We start from the raw sequence: 19,681 nt of genomic DNA on the forward strand, positions 1-19,681 counted from the left end.
ACCTACCTATTGTTCACCTAATACCTTTTTTTGCACAATTGGTTAGAGCCTGTAAGTAAGCATTTCACTGTTAAGGTCTACACCTGTTGTATTCAGCGCACGTGACAAATAACATTTGATTTGATTTGAAATTCCAAGAAGTTCTGGGACATTGGAAAGTCCATGGAGAATAAGAGCACCTCCTCCCAACTGCCCACTGCACTGAGGCTAGGAAACACTGTCACCACCAATATATCTACGATAATCGAGAATTTCAAGAAGCATTTTTCTACGGCTGGCCATGCTTTCCACCTGGCTACCCCTACCCCGGTCAACAGCTCTGCACCCCCCACAGCAACTTGACCAAGCCTCCCCCATTTCTCCTTCACCCAAATCCAGATAGCTGATGTTCTGAAAGAGCTGCAAATTCTGGACCCCTACAAATCAACTGTGCTAGACAATCTGGACCCTCTCTTTCTAAAATTATCCGGTGCAGTTGTTTCAACCCCTATTACTAGCCTTTTCAACCTCTCTTTCGTATCGTCTGAGATCCCTAACGATTGGAAAGCTTCCGCGGTCATCCCCCCTCTTCAAAGGGGGTGACACTAGACCCAAACTGTTACAGACCTATATCTATCCTATCCTGCCTTTCTAAAGTCTTCGAAAGCCAATTTAAAAAACAGATCACCGTCCATTTGTACCTTCTCCGCTATGCAATCTGGTAACTGAGCTGGTCATGAGTGCACCTCAGCCACGCTCAAGGTCCTAAACAATATCATAGCCGCCATTGATAAAAGACAATACTGTGCAGCTGTATTCATCGACCTGGCGAAGGCTTTCGACTGTGTCAATCACCACATTCTTATCGGCAGACTCAACAGCCTTGCTTTCTCAAATGACTGCCTCACCTGGTTCACCAACTACTTCTCAGATAGAGTTCAGTGTGTAAAATCAGAGGGTCTGTTCTCCAGACCTCTGGCAGTCTCTATGGGGGTGCCACAGGGTTCAATTCTCAGGCCGACTCTTGTCCCTGTATACATCAATGATGTCGCTCTTGTTGCTGGTGATTCTCTGATCCACCTCTACACAGACGACACCATTCTGTATACTTCTGGCCCTTCTTTGGACACTGTGTTAACAAACCTCCAGACGAGCTTCAATGCCATACAACACTCCTTCCGTGGCCTCCAACTGCTCTTAAATGCAAGCAAAACTAAATGCATGCTCTTCAACCGATCGCTGCCTGCACCCGCCCGCCCGACTAGCATCACTATTCTGGACTGTTCTGACTTAGAATATGTGGACAACTACAAATACCTAGTTGTCTGGCTAGACTGTTAACTCTCCTTCCAGAGTCACATTAAGCATCTCCAATCCAAAATTAAATCTACAATCGGCTTCCAACTTCACAACACAGCATCCTTCACTCATACTGCCAAACATACCCTAGTAAAACTGACTATCCTACCGATCCTTGACTTCGACGATGTCATATACAAAATAGCCTCCAACACTCTACTCAGAAAATTGGATGTAGTATATCACAGTGCCATCCATTTTGTCACCAAAGCCCCATATACTACCCACCACTGCGACTTCTATGCTCTCGTTGGCTGGCCCTCGCTTCATATTCGTCGCCAAACCCACTGGCTCCAGGTCATCTATAAGTCTAGGTAAAGCCCCGCCTTATCTCAGCTCACTGGTCACCGTAGCAGCACCCACTCATAGCATGCGCTCCAGCAGGTATATTTCACTGGTCACCCCAAAAGCCAACTCCTGCCTTGGCCACCTTTCCTTCCAGTTCTCTGCTGCCAGTGACTGGAACGAATTGCAAAAATCACTGAAGCTGGAGACTTATATCTCTCTAACTTTAAGCATCAGCTGTCAGAGCAGCTTACCGATCATTGCACCTGCACATAGCCCATCTGTAAATAGCCCACCCAACTACCTCATCGCCATATTGTTATTTTTTTTTTGTTGCTCCTTTGCACCCCAGTATCTCTACTTGTGCATTCATCTTCTGCACATCTATCACTCCAGTGTTTAATTGCTAAATTGTAATTATTTCGCCACTACAGCCTATTTATTGCCTTACCTCCCTAATCTTACTACATTTGCACACACTGTATATAGACTTGTCTATTGTGTTATTGACTGTACATTTGTTTATCCCATGTGTAACTGTGTTGTTTGTGTCGCACTGCTTTGCTCTATCTTGGCCAGGTCGCAGTTGGAAATGAGAACTTGTTCTTGTTATATAAAGGTGAAATAAAAAAATGTATAAAGAAAGCGGTCTTCCATCTTCACACTTCAGATTAGCACATGTGCATTCGCTGGCAATAGCTATAGTATTTCACCTAGATTGTATTAGTGTGATCATTTGATCAGTGGAGGATTATAGTGGAGGATCGAGTTAATGGAGACTAGCCTGTTAGCGTCTTTCCTTGTTAGCATCGAAGCATGCTAGCATCGAAACGTGTCAGCATCTAAGCATCTAAGCGCATCAGCATCTAAGTGTAACAGTGTAGGTTCTGTCCCTCTCTTCGCCCCAACCCGGGCTCGAACCAGGGACCCTTGCACACATCAACAATTGACACCCACAAAGCATCATTACCCATTGCGCCACAAAAGCCGCGTCCCTTGCAACGCAAGGGGAAACCCTACTTCAAGTCTCAGAGCGAGTGACATCACTGATTGAAATGCTATTAGCGCGCACCACCGCTAACTAACTAGCCATTTCACATCAGTTACATAAGCATGTACGCATATTAGCATACTAGCTTAAAAACTAACCTTAAGTATGGGAAGCATAGAAATAGTGCACATAGAACAGATCTACCGCTTCTTAGACTTGCTTTCAATGAGACTGACAGATCTAGAACTTACAATTCTATTTGAATTTAGTTGGGTCGCCGGAAAAGTTACATAATGCAGCTTTAAGAGAAGCTCCATGTATTGTAGTCTGTGTTAACTGACTTCAGGGCTGCTCTTAGCCAAGGAACATACTGTCAGATAGAACGGCTAAATAAAGGAATAACCTATTAGAGTTTGGGTTGCATGGCTACATAAAGTACTATACATATCTATTAGGTTTAGGCTTGCTGTGTCTACATAAACAATAACCTATCAAGGTTGCTGTGGCTACATAAAGTAATAACCTATCAGGGTTGCTGTGGCTACATAAAGTAATAACCTATCAGGGTTGCTGTGGCTACATAAAGTAATAACCTATCAGGGTTGCTGTGGCTACATAAAGTAATAACCTATCAGGGTTGCTGTGGCTACATAAAGTAATAACCCATCAGGGTTGCTGTGGCTACATAAAGTAATAACCCATCAGGGTTGCTGTGGCTACATAAAGTAATAACCTATCAGGGTTGCTGTGGCTATATAAAGAAATAACCTATCAGGGTTGCTGTGGCTACAAAGTAATAACCTATTAGGGTTGCTGTGGCTACATAAAGTAATAACCCATCAGAGTTGCTGTGGCTACATAAAGTAATAACCTATCAGGGTTGCTGTGGCTACATAAAGTAATAACGTATCAGGGTTGTTGTGGCTACATAAAGTAATAACCTATCAGGGTTGCTGTGGCTACAAAGTAATAACCTATCAGGGTTGATTTGGCTACGTAAAGTAATAACCTATTAGGGTTGCTGTGGCTACATAAAGTAATAACCTATCAGGGTTGCTGTGGCTACATAAAGTAATAACCTATTAGGGTTGCTGTGGCTACATAAAGTAATAACCTATCAGGGTTGCTGTGGCTACATAAAGTAATAACCTATTAGGGTTGCTGTGGCTACATAAAGTAATAACCTATCAGGGTTGCTGTGGCTACATAAAGTAATAACCTATCAGGGTTGCTGTGGCTACATAAAGTAATAACCTATTAGGTTTGATGTGGCTACATAAAGTAATAACCAATTAGGTAAATGAGAGGACTGTGAGTGTATCGCACACAAGGCCAAGTAACAGTGGGTCAAAAGGTGTGTGTGTTGTGTGTGTGTGTCTGGCACTCTGTCATCTCTAGTTGGCACCGATCAAAGGTACGGCAGGTCAGTAAGTGTACCACCGTACTGAGAGCACCACAAGACCTTCAAGTGTGCCAATAAAATGCCCAAAGTACCAACACCTGCCAACAATAAAAGTCCAATGTTCCACCAAAGCAATGCCAAGTGCATCAAAAGGAACAAAGACACTTTAAAGACACTTAAAAAAAAAAGAATTATATAGTTTGGGCCCTTCACAGACAAATAAACCAAATATTTGACCTTGTTGTAAAATTCAATAATTTCAAGCTACGATTACCTAAAAAAAACGAGTGGCACAACTAGCAACCAAAAGGCGTTAAATCTAAACCTATTCTATGACCATTAGTCATAGAATGACAAATGGTTACGGTCTAGAAGGTAGGGTATACTAGTGTGACATAAGAGGGGGTGTGAGACAGTGGTTTAATGAGGGCTTCCAATGTCCTTAACCATCCCGAACCAGTACTGTTAAAGTCTGTTAAGAGAGCCCTCATTACTGTTTCCAATCCCTCGCACCTACCACTGGGCCTAGCACTATGTGTGTGTGTGTGTGTCTCCGAACACCCACCGCTGTGCTTGCTTGCCTCTCTGTGTGTGTGCATGCATGCGTGCGTATACCTGCATGTGAACACATGTATGTGCGTGCCTGTGTGTGTCTTTGTGTGCGAGTGTGTATTCATATGTGCCTAGCTGTGTGTCAGACAGACTTGTCCTTAATTAAACTAAATGAGAGGAAAATTGAGGGCGCTAGCTGCATCTCATTGCTATATCCACTCTGCTCTCCCTCTGCCTATTATTTGACACACAGGGAACTCTTTGATCAGAGCAGGAGAGAGCAAGCAAGAGAGAGAGAGCGGAGAGAGAGCATGAGAGAGAGCATGAGAGAGAGCGCGAGAGAGAGCACGCGTGAGTTAGAGAGCACGCGTGAGATAGAGAGAGGACATAGAGATAGAGAGAGGGCACGCGTGAGATAGAGAGAGGGCACGCGTGAGATAGAGAGAGGGCACGCGTGAGATAGAGAGAGGGCACGCGTGAGATAGAGAGAGGGCACGCGTGAGATAGAGCAGTGGAGAGAGAGCGCACGCGTGAGAGACAGAGAGAGCGCGAGAGAGAGCACTGGAGAGAGAGGGAGCGCGAGCGAGAGAGGGAGCGCGAGCGAGGGAGGGAGCGCGAGAAAGGGAGGGAGCGCGAGAGAGGGAGGGAGCGCGAGAGAGGGAGGGAGCGCGAGAGAGGGAGGGAGCGCGAGAGAGGGAGGGAGCGTGAGAGAGGGAGGGAGCGCGAGAGAGGGAGGGAGCGCGAGAGGGAGCGCGAGCGAAAGAGGGAACGCGAGCAAGAGAGGGAACGCGAGCGAGAGAGGGAACGCGAGCGAGAGAGGGAGCGAGAGAGATAGAGCAGGAGAAAGAGGGAGCAGGAGAGAGAGAGAGCTAGCTATTTCTTCAGAGAAAGCTTTGGAGCCAGACTCAGGGGAAGAGGGAAAGAGAACGAGAGAAGAGAGGAGTCACTGGAATAACTTTAAGACTTTCACTCCTCTTTTAAGAATAGGCTTTGTCTGTGTTATTCTAAGCTAGGGCCATCAATGAGCTGGTGTGAGCAGAGGCACCTTCTAGCATACATTGGAGACATGTACACACACACACCAATATCAGCAGACACATGCAGACACACGCAAAACGGTTCTCACGGTGTGAGAATCTACCATAATGTTTAAGGTGTGTGAGTGAAACCAGCCATTATATCACTCTTCTTTTTTAGTCTTCAGGGAACAATGTTCTTTCTTCCGTTCCTTGTTAGTTTAAAAGAAGACAGGCAGGCTGCCCATCTAACACACTGTAGCATACTTGGGCATTACTGATTTGAGCTAATTAAAAGCCACATGCTTCATCAATACACACACAGGCAGACAAACGCAGGTACACACATGCAAACACACACAGACTCTCTCTCACACACACAGTTCCTGGAGTGCAGCTGTTAATGGCTTGGAGCATTAGCAGTGTGAAACATAAGAGATTGGCTAGGCTTCACTTCCTAGCTCGGTTCTAGCTCAGCCTGTATCGGAGTCAGGCCAATACAGTGCCCCATTTACACTACAGGGCAGGCAAATATTTTCTTTATCACATAGTCCATTCCAGCACAGTTCTAGCAACTTACCAGCAAAATTGGGTCAGTGTAAGCAGGCCAGCCTAGTACTACAGGTTTGACCCTGTAATGTGAATCACTTGTATATCATAATACTGATAATCTTAACAAAACTATAATAGAATACTTCCTGATAATTTGATGCAGTTGATCCTGATCATGCCTTCTCTCTCTCTCATCTGTCCATTCATCACTCTTTCTGTCTCTCTGACTGAACTGAGAATTGCAACATCTCATGCATCTGCTCACACACTGCCAATGGAAGAACAGACACACAAGAAAAAACAAATACACACACACACAAGAAAAAACAAATACACACACACACACACAAGAAAAAACAAATACACACGAAAAAACAAATACACACACACACACACACACACACACACACACACACACACACACACACACACACACACACACACACACACACACACACACACACACACACACACACACACACACACACACACACACACACACTTTAACCACAAGTTTTCTGTGAATGTAATCTAAAAGATTGTGGGCGTGCTGTACCAAATCAAGCCATATGTCAACATATATTACAGGTGAGAGAACAGCTAGTGATATAGAGGGAAGGGGAGAGAGTGAGAGAACAGCTAGTGAGATAGAGGGAAGGGGAGAGAGGGAGAGAACAGCCAGTGATATAGAGGGAAGGTGAGAGAGGGAGAGAACAGCCAGTGATATAGAGGGAAGGTGAGAGAGGGAGAGAACAGCTAGTGAGATAGAGGGAAGGTGAGAGAGGAAGAGAACAGCTAGTGAGATAGAGGGAAGGTGAGAGAGGGAGAGAACAGCTAGTGATATAGATGGAAGGGGAGAGAGTGAGAGAACAGCTAGTGAGATAGAGGGAAGGTGAGAGAGGGCGAGAACAGCCAGTGATATAGAGGGAAGGGGAGAGAGTGAGAGAACAGCCAGTGATATAGAGGGAAGGGGAGAGAGTGAGAGAACAGCCAGTGATATAGAGGGAAGGGGAGAGAGTGAGAGAACAGCCAGTGATATAGAGGGAAGGGGAGAGAGTGAGAGAACAGCTAGTGATATAGAGGGAAGGTGAGAGAGTGAGAGAACAGCTAGTGAGATAGAGGGAAGGTGAGAGAGGGAGAGAACAGCCAGTGATAGAGGGAAGGGGAGAGAGTGAGAGAACAGCCAGTGATAGAGGGAAGGGGAGAGAGTGAGAGAACAGCTAGTGATATAGAGGGAAGGTGAGAGAGTGAGAGAACAGCTAGTGAGATAGAGGGAAGGTGAGAGAGGGAGAGAACAGCTAGTGATATAGATGGAAGGTGAGAGAGGAAGAGAACAGCCAGTGATATAGAGGGAAGGGGAGAGAGTGAGAGAACAGCTAGTGAGATAGAGAGAGAACAGCTAGTGAGATAGAGGGAAGGTGAGAGAGGGAGAGAACAGCTAGTGAGATAGAGGGAAGGTGAGAGAGGGAGAGAACAGCTAGTGAGATAGAGGGAAGGGGAGAGAGGAAGAGAACAGCTAGTGAGATAGAGGGAAGGGGAGAGAGGGAGAGAACAGCTAGCGATATAGAGAGAGGGAAAGAGAAAGAGCGATGGGAAGCTGAGCATTTTAAATAAATCAGGATGACAGTAAACCTAATCACTCCCAAAACAATGTGTTGAAATGACCCTCCCTATAGACAGATGGACAACAGGTGTGTGTGTCTATCTTTGACAGTGTGTGTTATCCATCACTGGGTCTGGTTTGGGCCCCGTCTGTTTGCCAGGCTGGCCAGCAGACCTCTCTCTCAGTATGCCTCCTCCACCCAGGAGAAAAGGACTGGACAGTCCACCCAGGAGAAAAGGACTGGACAGTCCACACACACCATCCTTCTACTATACTCCTGTCTGTCTCTCTCCATCTGGCTATCTCTTTTTGTTTTATTCCATCCCTCCCTCTGTCTGTCTATCTATCCATCCCACTGCCCTAAACACTCTTGATCCCGCCCTCTCTCCCTCCTTCCGTCTCTCCCTCCTTCCATCTCTCCCTCCTTCCATCTCTCCCTCCCTCCCTCTCTTCCATCTCTCTCTCCCTTTCTTCATCCTTCCATCTCTCCCTCCCTCTCTTCCTCATTCCATCTCTACCTCCCTTTCTTCCTCCTTACATCTCACCCTCCCTCTCTTCCTCATTCCATCTCTCCCTCCCTTTCTTCCTCCTTCCTCCCATCTCTCCCTCCCACTCTTCCATCTCTCCCTCCCTCCCTCCCTCTAGCTATCACAGGAGGCTGGGTCCCATCTGCAGCTTACCCTTAAAAGAAAGAGAGAGAGACAGAAAGACAGCGAGAGAGAGAAAAAGAGAGAGAGAGAGAGAAAGAGAGCGAGAGAGAAAGAGAGCGAGAGAGAGAGCGAGAGAAAGAGAAAGAGAGCGAGAGCGAGAGAGAGCGAGAGAGAGAGAGAGAGAGGTGGGGGGGTTTAGTTGCCAGGCGGGGTCGGTCCCATCATTACCATGCATGTGGCGAGAGTGTGGGGGGGTTGATGTCAGTCTGCCAAGTCTCTGACCCACAGAAAGACACATTGTACGCTTACAGACAACCCCAGATTGACACACACACACACACACAAATCATTACGTGCCTGTAGGACAACAATGATCAGTCAATTAGCCTCTGACACACACAGTGCTCATGGATACACCCGTCACGCTGGAATACCAACGACCGTGTACCATGTCAACGTGGCCAAGAAGATTACACACACGTGTAATATTTGAAAGACTAACCATTTAACTGCAGGGCAAGTGAATCAATTTCCTATCAAGACCATGGTGGTCAAGTTCAATAGCTAACACTTCAAAACATTTAGACTTTGGACTGTTCATTAATGATGCCTACGTCAGGATATAATGAAAAACAACAAAATGTCCTCTCCACTTTCCACTCCAATAAATCTTCTATGGTTTCTATGTCAGAGTCAGAGGACCCTCTGAGTGTGTGGTGGGGCATGTGGGCAACCCCTCAGTAGGACTACCTGTGTCTGGCATGCCTGGCACCTCATGGGCACCTCCTGGCACAGTGGCCAGAGAGCAGATGGGAGCGTTGTACCCCCTCTGGTGAAACAGCTGACAATTGCTAACGCTATGGTAATACCAGGGTGGGGTGGGACATGTCGATAGGGAGGGAGGGAGGGAGGTTCGGGAGGGAGAGAGGAAGGAGAGGAAGGAGAGGGGGAGAGAGAGAGGAAGGAGAGGGGGAGAGAGAGGAAGGAGAGGGGGAGAGAGAGAGGAAGGAGAGGGGGAGAGAGAGAGGAAGGAGAGGGGGAGAGAGGTAGGAGGGATGGGGAGCGAGAGAGTGGTAGGATGGGGAGCGAGAGAGTGGTAGGAAAGGGGGAGAGAACGGAAGGAGAGGGGGAGAACGAGAGGAAGGAGGGAGGGGGAGCAAGAGAGAGGAAGGAGAGGGGGAGAGAGAGGAAGGAGAGGGGGAGAGAGAGGAAGGAGAGGGGGAGAGAGAGAGGAAGGAGAGGGGGAGAGAGAGAAGAAGGAGAGGGGGAGAGAGAAGGAAAGAGGTAGGAGGGAGGGGGAGCGAGAGAGAGGTAGGTGAGGGGGAGAGAGAGGTAGGAGAGGGAGAGAGAGCGGAAGGAGAGGGGGAGAACGAGAGGAAGGAGGGGGGAGAGTGAGAGAGGAATGAGGGATAGGGAGAGAGGTAGGAGGGAGGGGGAGCAAGAGAGAGGGAGGGGAGAGAGAGGGAGGGGGAGAGAGAAGGAGGGGGAGAGAGAGGAAGGAGAGCGGGGGAGATGGGGAGAGGAAGGAGGGAGGGGGAGAGAGGTAGGGAAGGAGAAGGAAGTAAAGGGGGACAAAGGTTTGATATTTAACTAATTAGCAACAGAATCCTTCAGAGAAAGAGAGGGTTGTGTTAAAAGGAAATGGTGGAGACCATGGGACATACATGAGACTGACAAATTAGGTCACAGATAGAACATAAAACATGAACACTCCCCCACTTTGTCTCTCCCTTTTCTATTACGCCTCCCTCCCTCTTTCACTCACTCTTTCTTCTCTCTCTCTCTACAGCTGGGAGAGGGAATCGCTCCAGGGAGTTTGGTCCCCAAAGACAGACTGATCCATCCATCCATTCAACAGCCTTTCTTACCATCTCTCCCTATTTCCCTTTCCACCCTCTGTCTTGCTCCATCTCTCCCAAACACACAAACACCCACACAGCTTCCTTATGTCTGTACAAGCTGAACTTATATTGTGAAACACAAAAGCATGACACACTGACAGACTAACATTCATGGTGGAACCTAATGCACACACACACACACACACACACACACACACACACACACACACACACACACACACACACACACACACACACACACACCACACACACACACACACACACACACACACACACACACACACACACACACACACACAGCGACAAACACACAGACAGACAGACTGTGTGCTTTGGGACAAGCCAGAGCCTTTCCCCCACTTCACATTTCAACAGATCCATCAAAAAGAGCTTCAACCGCACGTTGCTAATCCACTTTTCTCCCTCGTCATTCTCTCTCCCCCCTCTCTCTCATCCTCCCTCCCTCCATCTCCTCCTCCATTCACCGCCTCTTTCCAAGTACGCCGAGTTAGGCCTAGTTGATCTGGGAGATGACACATTTACATTTTAGTCATTTAGTAGGCGCTCTTATAGAGAGAAAGAGCATACATCTCCTTACTGGTCTCCGTGGGAATCCAATCCACAACGCCACAACCATGGTGCTGAAAGGTCCATGCTCTACCAACTGAGCAATACAGGACACACACAGAGAAACACACAAGCCCACACAAACACTCATGCAAACACACACATATGCATGCAGGTATAACGGTGCATGATGGAGAACTAGTAGAGAAAAGTATTGTATTTGGTGACATAGCTACTAATATCTGTTGGGTTTATTAAAAAAATCCTAAGGTCCATGTCTGTTATTCAATGTGTTTGTATGGGCTAATTAATAGCAGTTAGGCCAAATAAAATCTTTCATTCAATATTTTTTTTTATATTTGTTTTGGATACTTCAAAAGTATCCTTGGTATAACCTTCTTAAAACCTAGTTATCTTTTTTTGTCTTGACACAGATGTGCAAGCACACACGTATGTAATAACAGCTTAGCTCTCTCTTTCTACACACAGAGACGTCACACACACATTAAATAACCCTGTTGTCAAAATCACTGAATGGGTGTCACAGTGCTGAATCTTAGTTAACATTACATTGTGTAGTCATACACACACACACACACACACACACACACCACACACACACACACACACACACACACACACACACACACACACACACACACACACACACACACACACACACACACACACACACACACACGATTATACATTCATAATGGTGAATCAATGACAGACAGGCCTTCAGAAGAACAGACATGGTTACTTGGTGAATTACAATGAGCTCCTATCTTCCCCAAGAGCTCTGTCCTTAGACTACAAACACACACAAACGCAAATGTGTATGACAAACCATCATGAACACTTACCAAACACAATCCACAGTCAACATACACTGCGTAGGTACTAATACTGAGACAAAACAATCACACCACCACCAACAACAACCACCACCACACTCTTGGGATGATCACCAAAGATTCAGGGGGATTAATATTGTGTTGAGGATCAGCGTAGCGGATGTGTTTTACCTAACCTTACCACCTTGGGGGCAGCCCGTCAGGAAGTCCAGGATCCAGTTGCAGAGGGGGGTGTTTAGTCCCAGGGTCCTTAGCTTATTGCCGGCAGGTAGCCTAGTGGTTAGAGCGTTGGGCCAGTAACCGAAAGGTGGCTGGATTGAATCCCCGAGCTGACAAGGTAAAAATCTGTCGTTCTGCCCCTGAACAAGGCAGTTAACCCACTTCTCCCCGGTAGGCAGTCATTATAAATAAGAATGTGTTCTTAACTGACTTGCCAAGTGAAATAAAGGTTAAATACATGCATGAGCTGTCAGGGCACTATGGGGTTTTACGCTGAGCTGTAGTCAATGAAAAGCATTCTCACACGTGTTCCTTTTGTCCAGGTGGAGTGTATCATCTGTGGATTAGGGCGGTATGCAAATTGGAGTGGGTCTAGGGTTTCTGGGATAATGGTGTTGATGTGAGCCATGACATCAGCCTTTAAAAGCACTTCATGGCTACAGACATGAGTGCTACGGGTCGGTAGTCATTTAGGCAGGTTACCTTAGTGTTCTTGGGCACAGGGACTATGGTGGTCTGCTTAAAACATGTTGGTATTACAGACTCGGACAGGGAGAGGTTGAAAATGTCAGTGAAGACACTTGCCAGCTGGTAAGCGCATGCTCGCAGTACACGTCCTGGTAATCAGTCAGGCTCTGCGGCCTTGTGAATGTTGACCTGTTTAAAGGTCTTACTAACATCGGCTGCAGAGAGCTTGATCACACAGTCTTCCGGAACAGTTGGTGCTCTTATGCATGTTTCAGTGTTGTTTAGCTCATCTGGTAGGCTAGTGTCACTGGGCAGCTCCCGGCTGTGCTTCCCTTTGTAGTCTGTAATAGTTTGCAAGCCCTGCAACATCCGATGAGCGTCAGAGCCGGTGTAGTACAATTCGATCTTAGTCCTGTACTGATGCTTTGCCTGTTTGATGGTTGTCCGAGTTAGAGTCCCGCTACTTGAAAGCAGCTGCTCTAGCCTTTAGCTCAGTGCGGATGTTGCCTGTAATTGATGACTTCTGGTTGGGGTATGTACATACAGTCACTGCGGGGATGACATCATCGATGCACTTATTGATGAATCCAATGACTGATGTGGTGTATTCCTCAATGCCATCGGAGGAATGTCGGAACATATTCCAGTCTGTGCTAGCAAAACAGTCCTGTAGCTTAGCATCTGCTTCATCTGACCACTTTTTTATTGATTGAGTCACTGGTGCTTCCTGTTTAAATTTTTACTTGTAGGCAGGAATCAGGAGGATAGAATTATATGGTCAGATTTGCCAAATGGAGGACGAGCGAGCGTCTCTGTGTGTGGAGTAAAGGTGGTCCAGAGATTTTTTCCCTCTGGTTGCACATTTAACATTTAGTAAGACGGTTTTAAGTTTCCCTGCATTAAAGTCCCCGGCCACTAGGAGCGCCGCCTCTGGGTGAGAGTTTCCCTGTTTGCTTATGGCAGAATACAGCTCATTGAGTGCGGTCTTAGTGCCGTCATCAGTCTGTGGTGGTATGTAGACAGCTACGAAAAATACAGATGAAAACTCTAGGTAGACAGACCACACTATCTAGCTTATCATGAGATACTCTACCTCAGGCGAGCAAAACCTTGAGACTTCCTTAGATATCGTACACCAGCTGTTATTTACAAAAATACATAGTACGCCGCCCCTTGTCTTACCAGACGCCGGTGTTCTATTCTGCCGATACAGCTTATAACCAGCCAGCTGTATGTAGATAATGTCATCGTTCAGCCACGACTCTGTGAAGCGTAAGATATTACGTTTCTGAATGTCCCGTTGGTAGTTTAATATTCCGCGTAGGTCATTGATTTTATTTTCCAAAGATTGCACGTTTGCTAGCAGAACGGAAGGCAGTGGGGGTTTATTCGATCGCCTACGAATTTTCAGAAGCCAGCCCGCCCTTTTGCCCCTTTTTCTCCGCCTTCTCTTCACACAAATGACGGGGATCTGGGCCTGTTCCCAGAAAAGCAGTATGTCATTCACATCAGACTCGTTAAAGGAAAAAAGGATTCTGCCAGTTTGTGGTGAGTAATCGCAGTTCTGATGTCCAGAAGTTATTTCATAAGAGACGGTAGCAGCAACATTATGTACAAAATAAGTTAAAAAATAAGTTACAAACACTACAAAAAAAAAAAAAAAAAACACAATTGGTTAGGAACATGTAAAACGTCAGCCTTCTTCTCCGGCGCCATTTTGTGTCTCAGTAGTGAGTGGAGTTACAAACGGACTATACTAAACAATGTCTTACCTGTGATTAAATGTTTTACACACACATAGCTACATGTAGCCTACTTGGACACCATGTCCCCACATTTCCCACTCTCTCACGCCAAATAGCCTGAAGCCACAGGGCTCTTCTCGAAAGCTCTATTTCCTTTCGTGGGAGCATTGAAAACCATAGGTCAAGATTATTTTAATGGCTACATGTACATTGAACAACAAAGCAGCTTTTTAGCATGTTTTGTTATTTCTGTATAACAAAAAATGTAAGACGAAGTTGCCTCTTTTACAATGGGGATCAATAGGAAAGAATGCTGGTTTTCCCTCATTTGTGGGCGTGGTCGAGGGGAATTTCTCATTATTACGTGAATATCGGCTGAGACTTTATACTGTATCCATAAAACTATAAGACCACAGTCAATTTAAATTCACCACCTGCTGTCTGAATGACCATTCAAAAGTGCATGGAGCTTTGATTGATGGACCACACTGTCTTCAGGAGGATGTTAAAGAGACGAGTAAGAGAAAATGGAAGAAATGTATCTTACCTAGTAAGCACAAGACGTTGAAAAGACTTACGCTCATAGGGTACTACTCCAGTAGTAAGGTTTTGAATAAGTACCAACAGCTATAAGAGCCAAGTATCTATGAGAGCAAATCTATTCTTTATTCCTAATGTCACTAGATAAGGAATAGGGTAACATACAGACACAGTAGGGCAGGGCGATATGACCTAAAAATCATCTTGATTTTTTTCAAACTTACAGCCGATTCACAAATGTATTTTCTCTAAATAAGCATTGTTGTACAATTAAAAGGTCAAATACACTGCATTTCAAACAGTCAGCAATAATTGAATGAATTCAGAGCTTGTGAAGTTATACCTGGGCTAAGTAGAAGCCTTCCACGACCATAAAGCCCCACTAATCAAGCCCCACTAATCAAGCCCCACTAATCAAGCCCCACTAATCAAGCCCCACTAATCAAGCCCCACTAATCAAGCCCCACAAATCAAGCCCCACTAATCATTTCATTATCAAAATAGTTTAACCTGCTTTTTTTTGTTGTTGCAATATTCTCTGATCTGGCATTCAAAAAAAAGAGTTTTACTAGAACCAAGCATAATGCACATTGGCTAATAATGACTAACTTCTTGTAGCAGGCATTGGGCTATAGATTAGCACTGCTCTCAATATCTCAAGCCCACGTGCTAGTGATTAGCCAGCTAATCTTTTATATTTCAAGTTTAGCCAGCTTGGATCTATTTGCTAGGTAATGAGGTTGAACAGTTGTGTTGTTACGAACACACCCTTTTGTCTGTCTGCAACTGTTTGAAAAGCTTGTTAGCCTGTCCACTTTGTTCAGATGTTGAAATCAAGTGGCCTACCTTATTTCTCAGAATGAGAATGTAACTGTGTTTATTGCTTATTGCACATTTATAAAACACAGACTAGACAGCTAGTATAACAGTATTTGTCTAAAATGCTGCAAGCGGTACCCAAATGCGCACGCAACAAACTGAGCATTCATTTTCCAGGATCAATGTTCATTCATACTCTCGTTTTAGTAGTGTCGGCTCGCAATGTGAGTAGTTTAGACATAAAAATGGTACCATTAGAAAAGTTCACTTCTCCATTACAGTGTGTCAATGTGTTTTGGTGTCCATATGACCGATTCTGTTGGACCAAAACAAAATGCTAATAGCAAGTTGAAACCGTTCGTCAGAGAGGAAGATGTTGGTCACTAAATCCAGCTAGAAGGACCACGTAAAAACGGTTGGCTGGTATACCCTCACCAGTCTAAGTGGTCGGCTGTGAATGCTCCCACCCGCTATATACTTCTAACGGACTGGTTTGGTTCTGCCCTCTATAGTACTGTCTGGTTAGAACATGATGTTGAGGCCCATCACTGTACTCTTAAAATTCACAACACAAACACACACACACACACACACACACACACACACACACACACACACACACACACACACACACACACACACCTGTTTCCTTTGCAGATGTTTATATGGAGTTTGACTTGGAATCTTGTTGTGGTTATTTGGATGCATGCACAACATTCAGACCTTGGTGTTACTGTTGACAGTAAAAAGTCCTCAGAAAGATGCGTCTTCTCCTTTCAGACGACGATAACACTCTGACCTGAGTGGGCGGGAGCAGTGTCCAGGTACGCATTTCCAAACGCTCTGAATGGTTGGGAATGGCAGGGCTATGATGGGTGAGGGATAACTAAGGTAGGCTGAGCAGCCAAACTGAAGGGACTGTGAGTGGGAGTTAGGTAGAGCGAAGATGAGCAGGACAGTCTTTTTTACAGTGTGTTAACCATAGAGGAAGAGGCGAAGCGAAAGGTTTCACTTTTGCTCAAATCTGACAAAAATTAGCCCAATGTGTTTCTATGGGCAAATTTTGGACATAAGCTAGTCGCCTGTCTTCCCGCTTAGGGACAACGACTCCCATTGTTAGGGTGGAGAAGTGCATCACTTCATTAAATATAGATCTCTGGGATGGGAACAAGTGAACATAAATGCTCATAAAAACTAAAAACAACAAAACCGGGATTCTTGAGATACAGGCATTTTGAAATATCGCGCAAAAACATTTAAATGAATCTAATTTGATATATCGCCCAACCATAAGACACAGCCATAAAAGTTAGGCGGAATCAGAATATTGATATTACCTAACCATACACAGTGGGGCAACCTCCTGTTTACAAAAATGAACTATGACAAAATGTGAATGTGCCAAGACTGTGAGAATGCCTCAAGGTCCACAGAGCATGGGCAAATGCAGTAGACTAGAGATGTACATCCCTTTCCAACTGTAGTCCAGATAGTAGGCCAGGTCCACACACAAGTCAGCAGCACCGTCCACAATAAAGCAGGGGCGAAACAAACTGACATGAATAAAAACCCAGCAAGAACAGCATGCGTTCTTCATTGCCAGAAAAAAAACTATAGATCTCTTATTTCTTACCTTCTTCATTCTGCCGTTGCGTGTGCCTGTGAAGGCCACGGTGTTGCCGTGGTAATCGTAGGCGGCCACCGAGGTCATGCCGTCCTCCTTGTCGATGAAGAGCGGTATTCCTTCTATGGTGCTGGTCCCACCCAGCGGCTGGTTAAAGTCCTGGCCGCAAAAGTTGTCATCGATCTGGAGAGGCTGAGAGCAGGAGAGAGAGAGCGTGGGAGAGATAAAGAGCCGGGGGGTTGGGGGAGGAGAGAGAGAGAGAGAGAGAGAGAGAGAGAGAGAGAGAGAGAGAGAGAGAGAGAGCGTGAGAGTGGGAGCAAGAGGGGCAGTGAGAGGGGAGCGAGAGAGAGGAGCGAGAAGAGTTTGGAAAAAATTACACATTGGAAAGAATTAACCAAATAACAGAGCAAACTGGAATTCTATTTGTCCATAAACAGAGAGTACACAGTGGCAGAATACCTGACCACTGTGACTGGCCCAAAATTAATGAAAGCTTTGACTATGTACAGAATCAGTGAGCATAGCCTTGCTATTGAGAGAGACCGCCGTAGGCAGACCTGGCTCTCAAGAGAAGATGAAGTGGAAACTGAGCTGCACTTCCTGACCTCCTGCCAAATGTATGACCATACTAGACAGATATATTTCCCTCAAATTACACAGACCCACAAAGATTTTGAAAACAAATCTATTGGGTGAAATACCACAGTGTTCCATCACAGCAGCCAGATTTGCAACTGGTGAAGAACAAACACCATTGTAAATACAACCCTTCTGTACTTTAACTATTTGCACATCATTGTAACTATTTGCACATCATTGCAATAATATGACATTTGAAATCTCTATTCCATTCAAACTTTTGTGAGTGTAATGTTTACTGTTCTCTGTTCATTTCACTTAGTTTTTTTATATATCACTTGCTTTGGCAATGTAAACATGTTTCCCATGCCAATAAAGCCATTTCAATTGAATTGAGAGAGAGAGAGAGAGAGAGAGGGGGGAAGGAGAGAGAGAGGGAGAGAGAGGGGGGAAGGAGAGAGAGAGGGGGAGGGAGGGATTGAGAGAGAGGGGGGAGAGGGGGGGAAGGAGAGAGAGAGGGGGAGGGATGGAGAGAGAGGGGGGAGAGGGGGAGAGAGAGGGGGGGGAAGGAGAGAGAGAGGGGGAGGGAAGGAGAGAGAGAGGGAGAGGGGGAGAGAGAAAGAGAAGAGAGTTGAGAGAGAAAAGGGGGAGGGTGGGACAGAAGAGGGGAAGGGAGGGAGGGAGAGAGAGGGGGGAAGGAGAGAGAGAGGGGGAGGGATGGAGAGAGAGGGAGGGGGGAGAGAGAGGAGAAGGGTTGAAAGAGGTTAGATGAGTTGAAGCAGTTATATAACAGTGTGTAATATTTGTGTATATATAAGCTAACAGCATCAGCATAATCAGAGGTTGTGTGACAGACAGACAGAGGAAAGGGAAAATGTTTTGGGGTCAGTTGTGTGTGTGTGTATCTGCATATCAAAGTACTGTTTGTGTGTCTGTGTCTGTGCGTCTCCTCAACTGATTCTCCAATCCACTCAGTCAGGGGTCTAATTCTAACCTGCTATTTGGGTTGCTAGCTGAACCACTGACACATTAAAACATTCAGCCTAGAGGGAAAAGGTTACTACGCATATCAAATCAGCCTGTCTCAAATCAGTCATGACACACCCTTGATGGTGTGAGTGTGTTTGTGTGTGTGCAACACGCTATGAGGCCTAAGAGGTTGCTATCCGAGGAAGGCTAGAATTGAAGTGGTGTCAGTGTGTGGTTAACACTTGCACACACACACACACACACACAGAGCGAGTGTGTAAATGGTGGTGTAATCTAAAATCATATCACTGCATCATCTGATTGATCCAGAAGAGAACAGATAACTCTTCCTCTCTCCATCTGTCAAAATTGATGCAGCACGGCTTGCGTTGCCCCTCGCTCGCTCTCTCGCTCTCTCTGCCCCGCTCGCTCGCTCTCTCTCTCTCTCTGCCTCGCTCGCTCTCTCTCTCTCTCTCTCTGCCTCGCTCGCTCTCTCTCTCTCTGCCTCGCTCGCTCTCTCTCTCTCTGCCTCGCTCGCTCTCTCTCTCTCTGCCTCGCTCGCTCGCTCTCTCTCTCTCGCTCGCTCTCTCTCTCTCTCTCTCTCTGCCCCGCTCGCTCTCTCTCTCTCTCTCTCTCTCTCTCTCTCTGCCCCGCTCGCTCGCTCTCTCTCTCTCTCTCTCGCTCTGCCCCGCTCGCTCGCTCTCTCTCTCTCTCTCTCGCTCTGCCCCGCTCGCTCGCTCTCTCTCTCTCTCTCGCTCTGCCCCGCTCGCTCTCTCTCTCTCTCTCGCTCTGCCCCGCTCGCTCTCTCTCTCTCTCTCGCTCTGCCCCGCTCGCTCTCTCTCTCTCTCTCTCGCTCTGCCCCGCTCGCTCTCTCTCTCTCTCGCTCTGCCCCGCTCGCTCTCTCTCTCTCTCGCTCTGCCCCTCTCTCTCGCTCTGCCCCTCTCGCTCTCTCTCTCTCTCTGCCCCTCTCGCTCGCTCCCTCTCTCTCTCTGCCCCTCTCCCTCTCCCGCCCTCTCTCCCTCTCTTCCCTCTCTCCCACTCTT

At 46.3% G+C, this 19,681-nt stretch overlaps 1 protein-coding gene across 3 annotated transcripts in view; it reads right to left on the reverse strand.

The window, feature by feature from the left end:
• LOC106583586 (plexin-A1) overlaps positions 1-19,681 on the reverse strand; it is a 373,995-nt gene that overhangs the window by 251,459 nt on the left and 102,855 nt on the right. For all 3 annotated transcript variants that reach the window (XM_014167946.3, XM_082967657.1, XM_045705581.2), the window contains exon 3: positions 17,100-17,282. In XM_014167946.3, coding sequence (XP_014023421.2) covers positions 17,100-17,282 — 183 coding nt within the window. The remainder of the gene's footprint in view (positions 1-17,099; positions 17,283-19,681) is intronic.

The sequence above is a fragment of the Salmo salar genome, chromosome 22, assembly GCF_965601325.2.
Source record: "Salmo salar chromosome 22, fSalSal1, whole genome shotgun sequence".
Classification (NCBI taxonomy): Eukaryota; Metazoa; Chordata; class Actinopteri; order Salmoniformes; family Salmonidae; genus Salmo; species Salmo salar.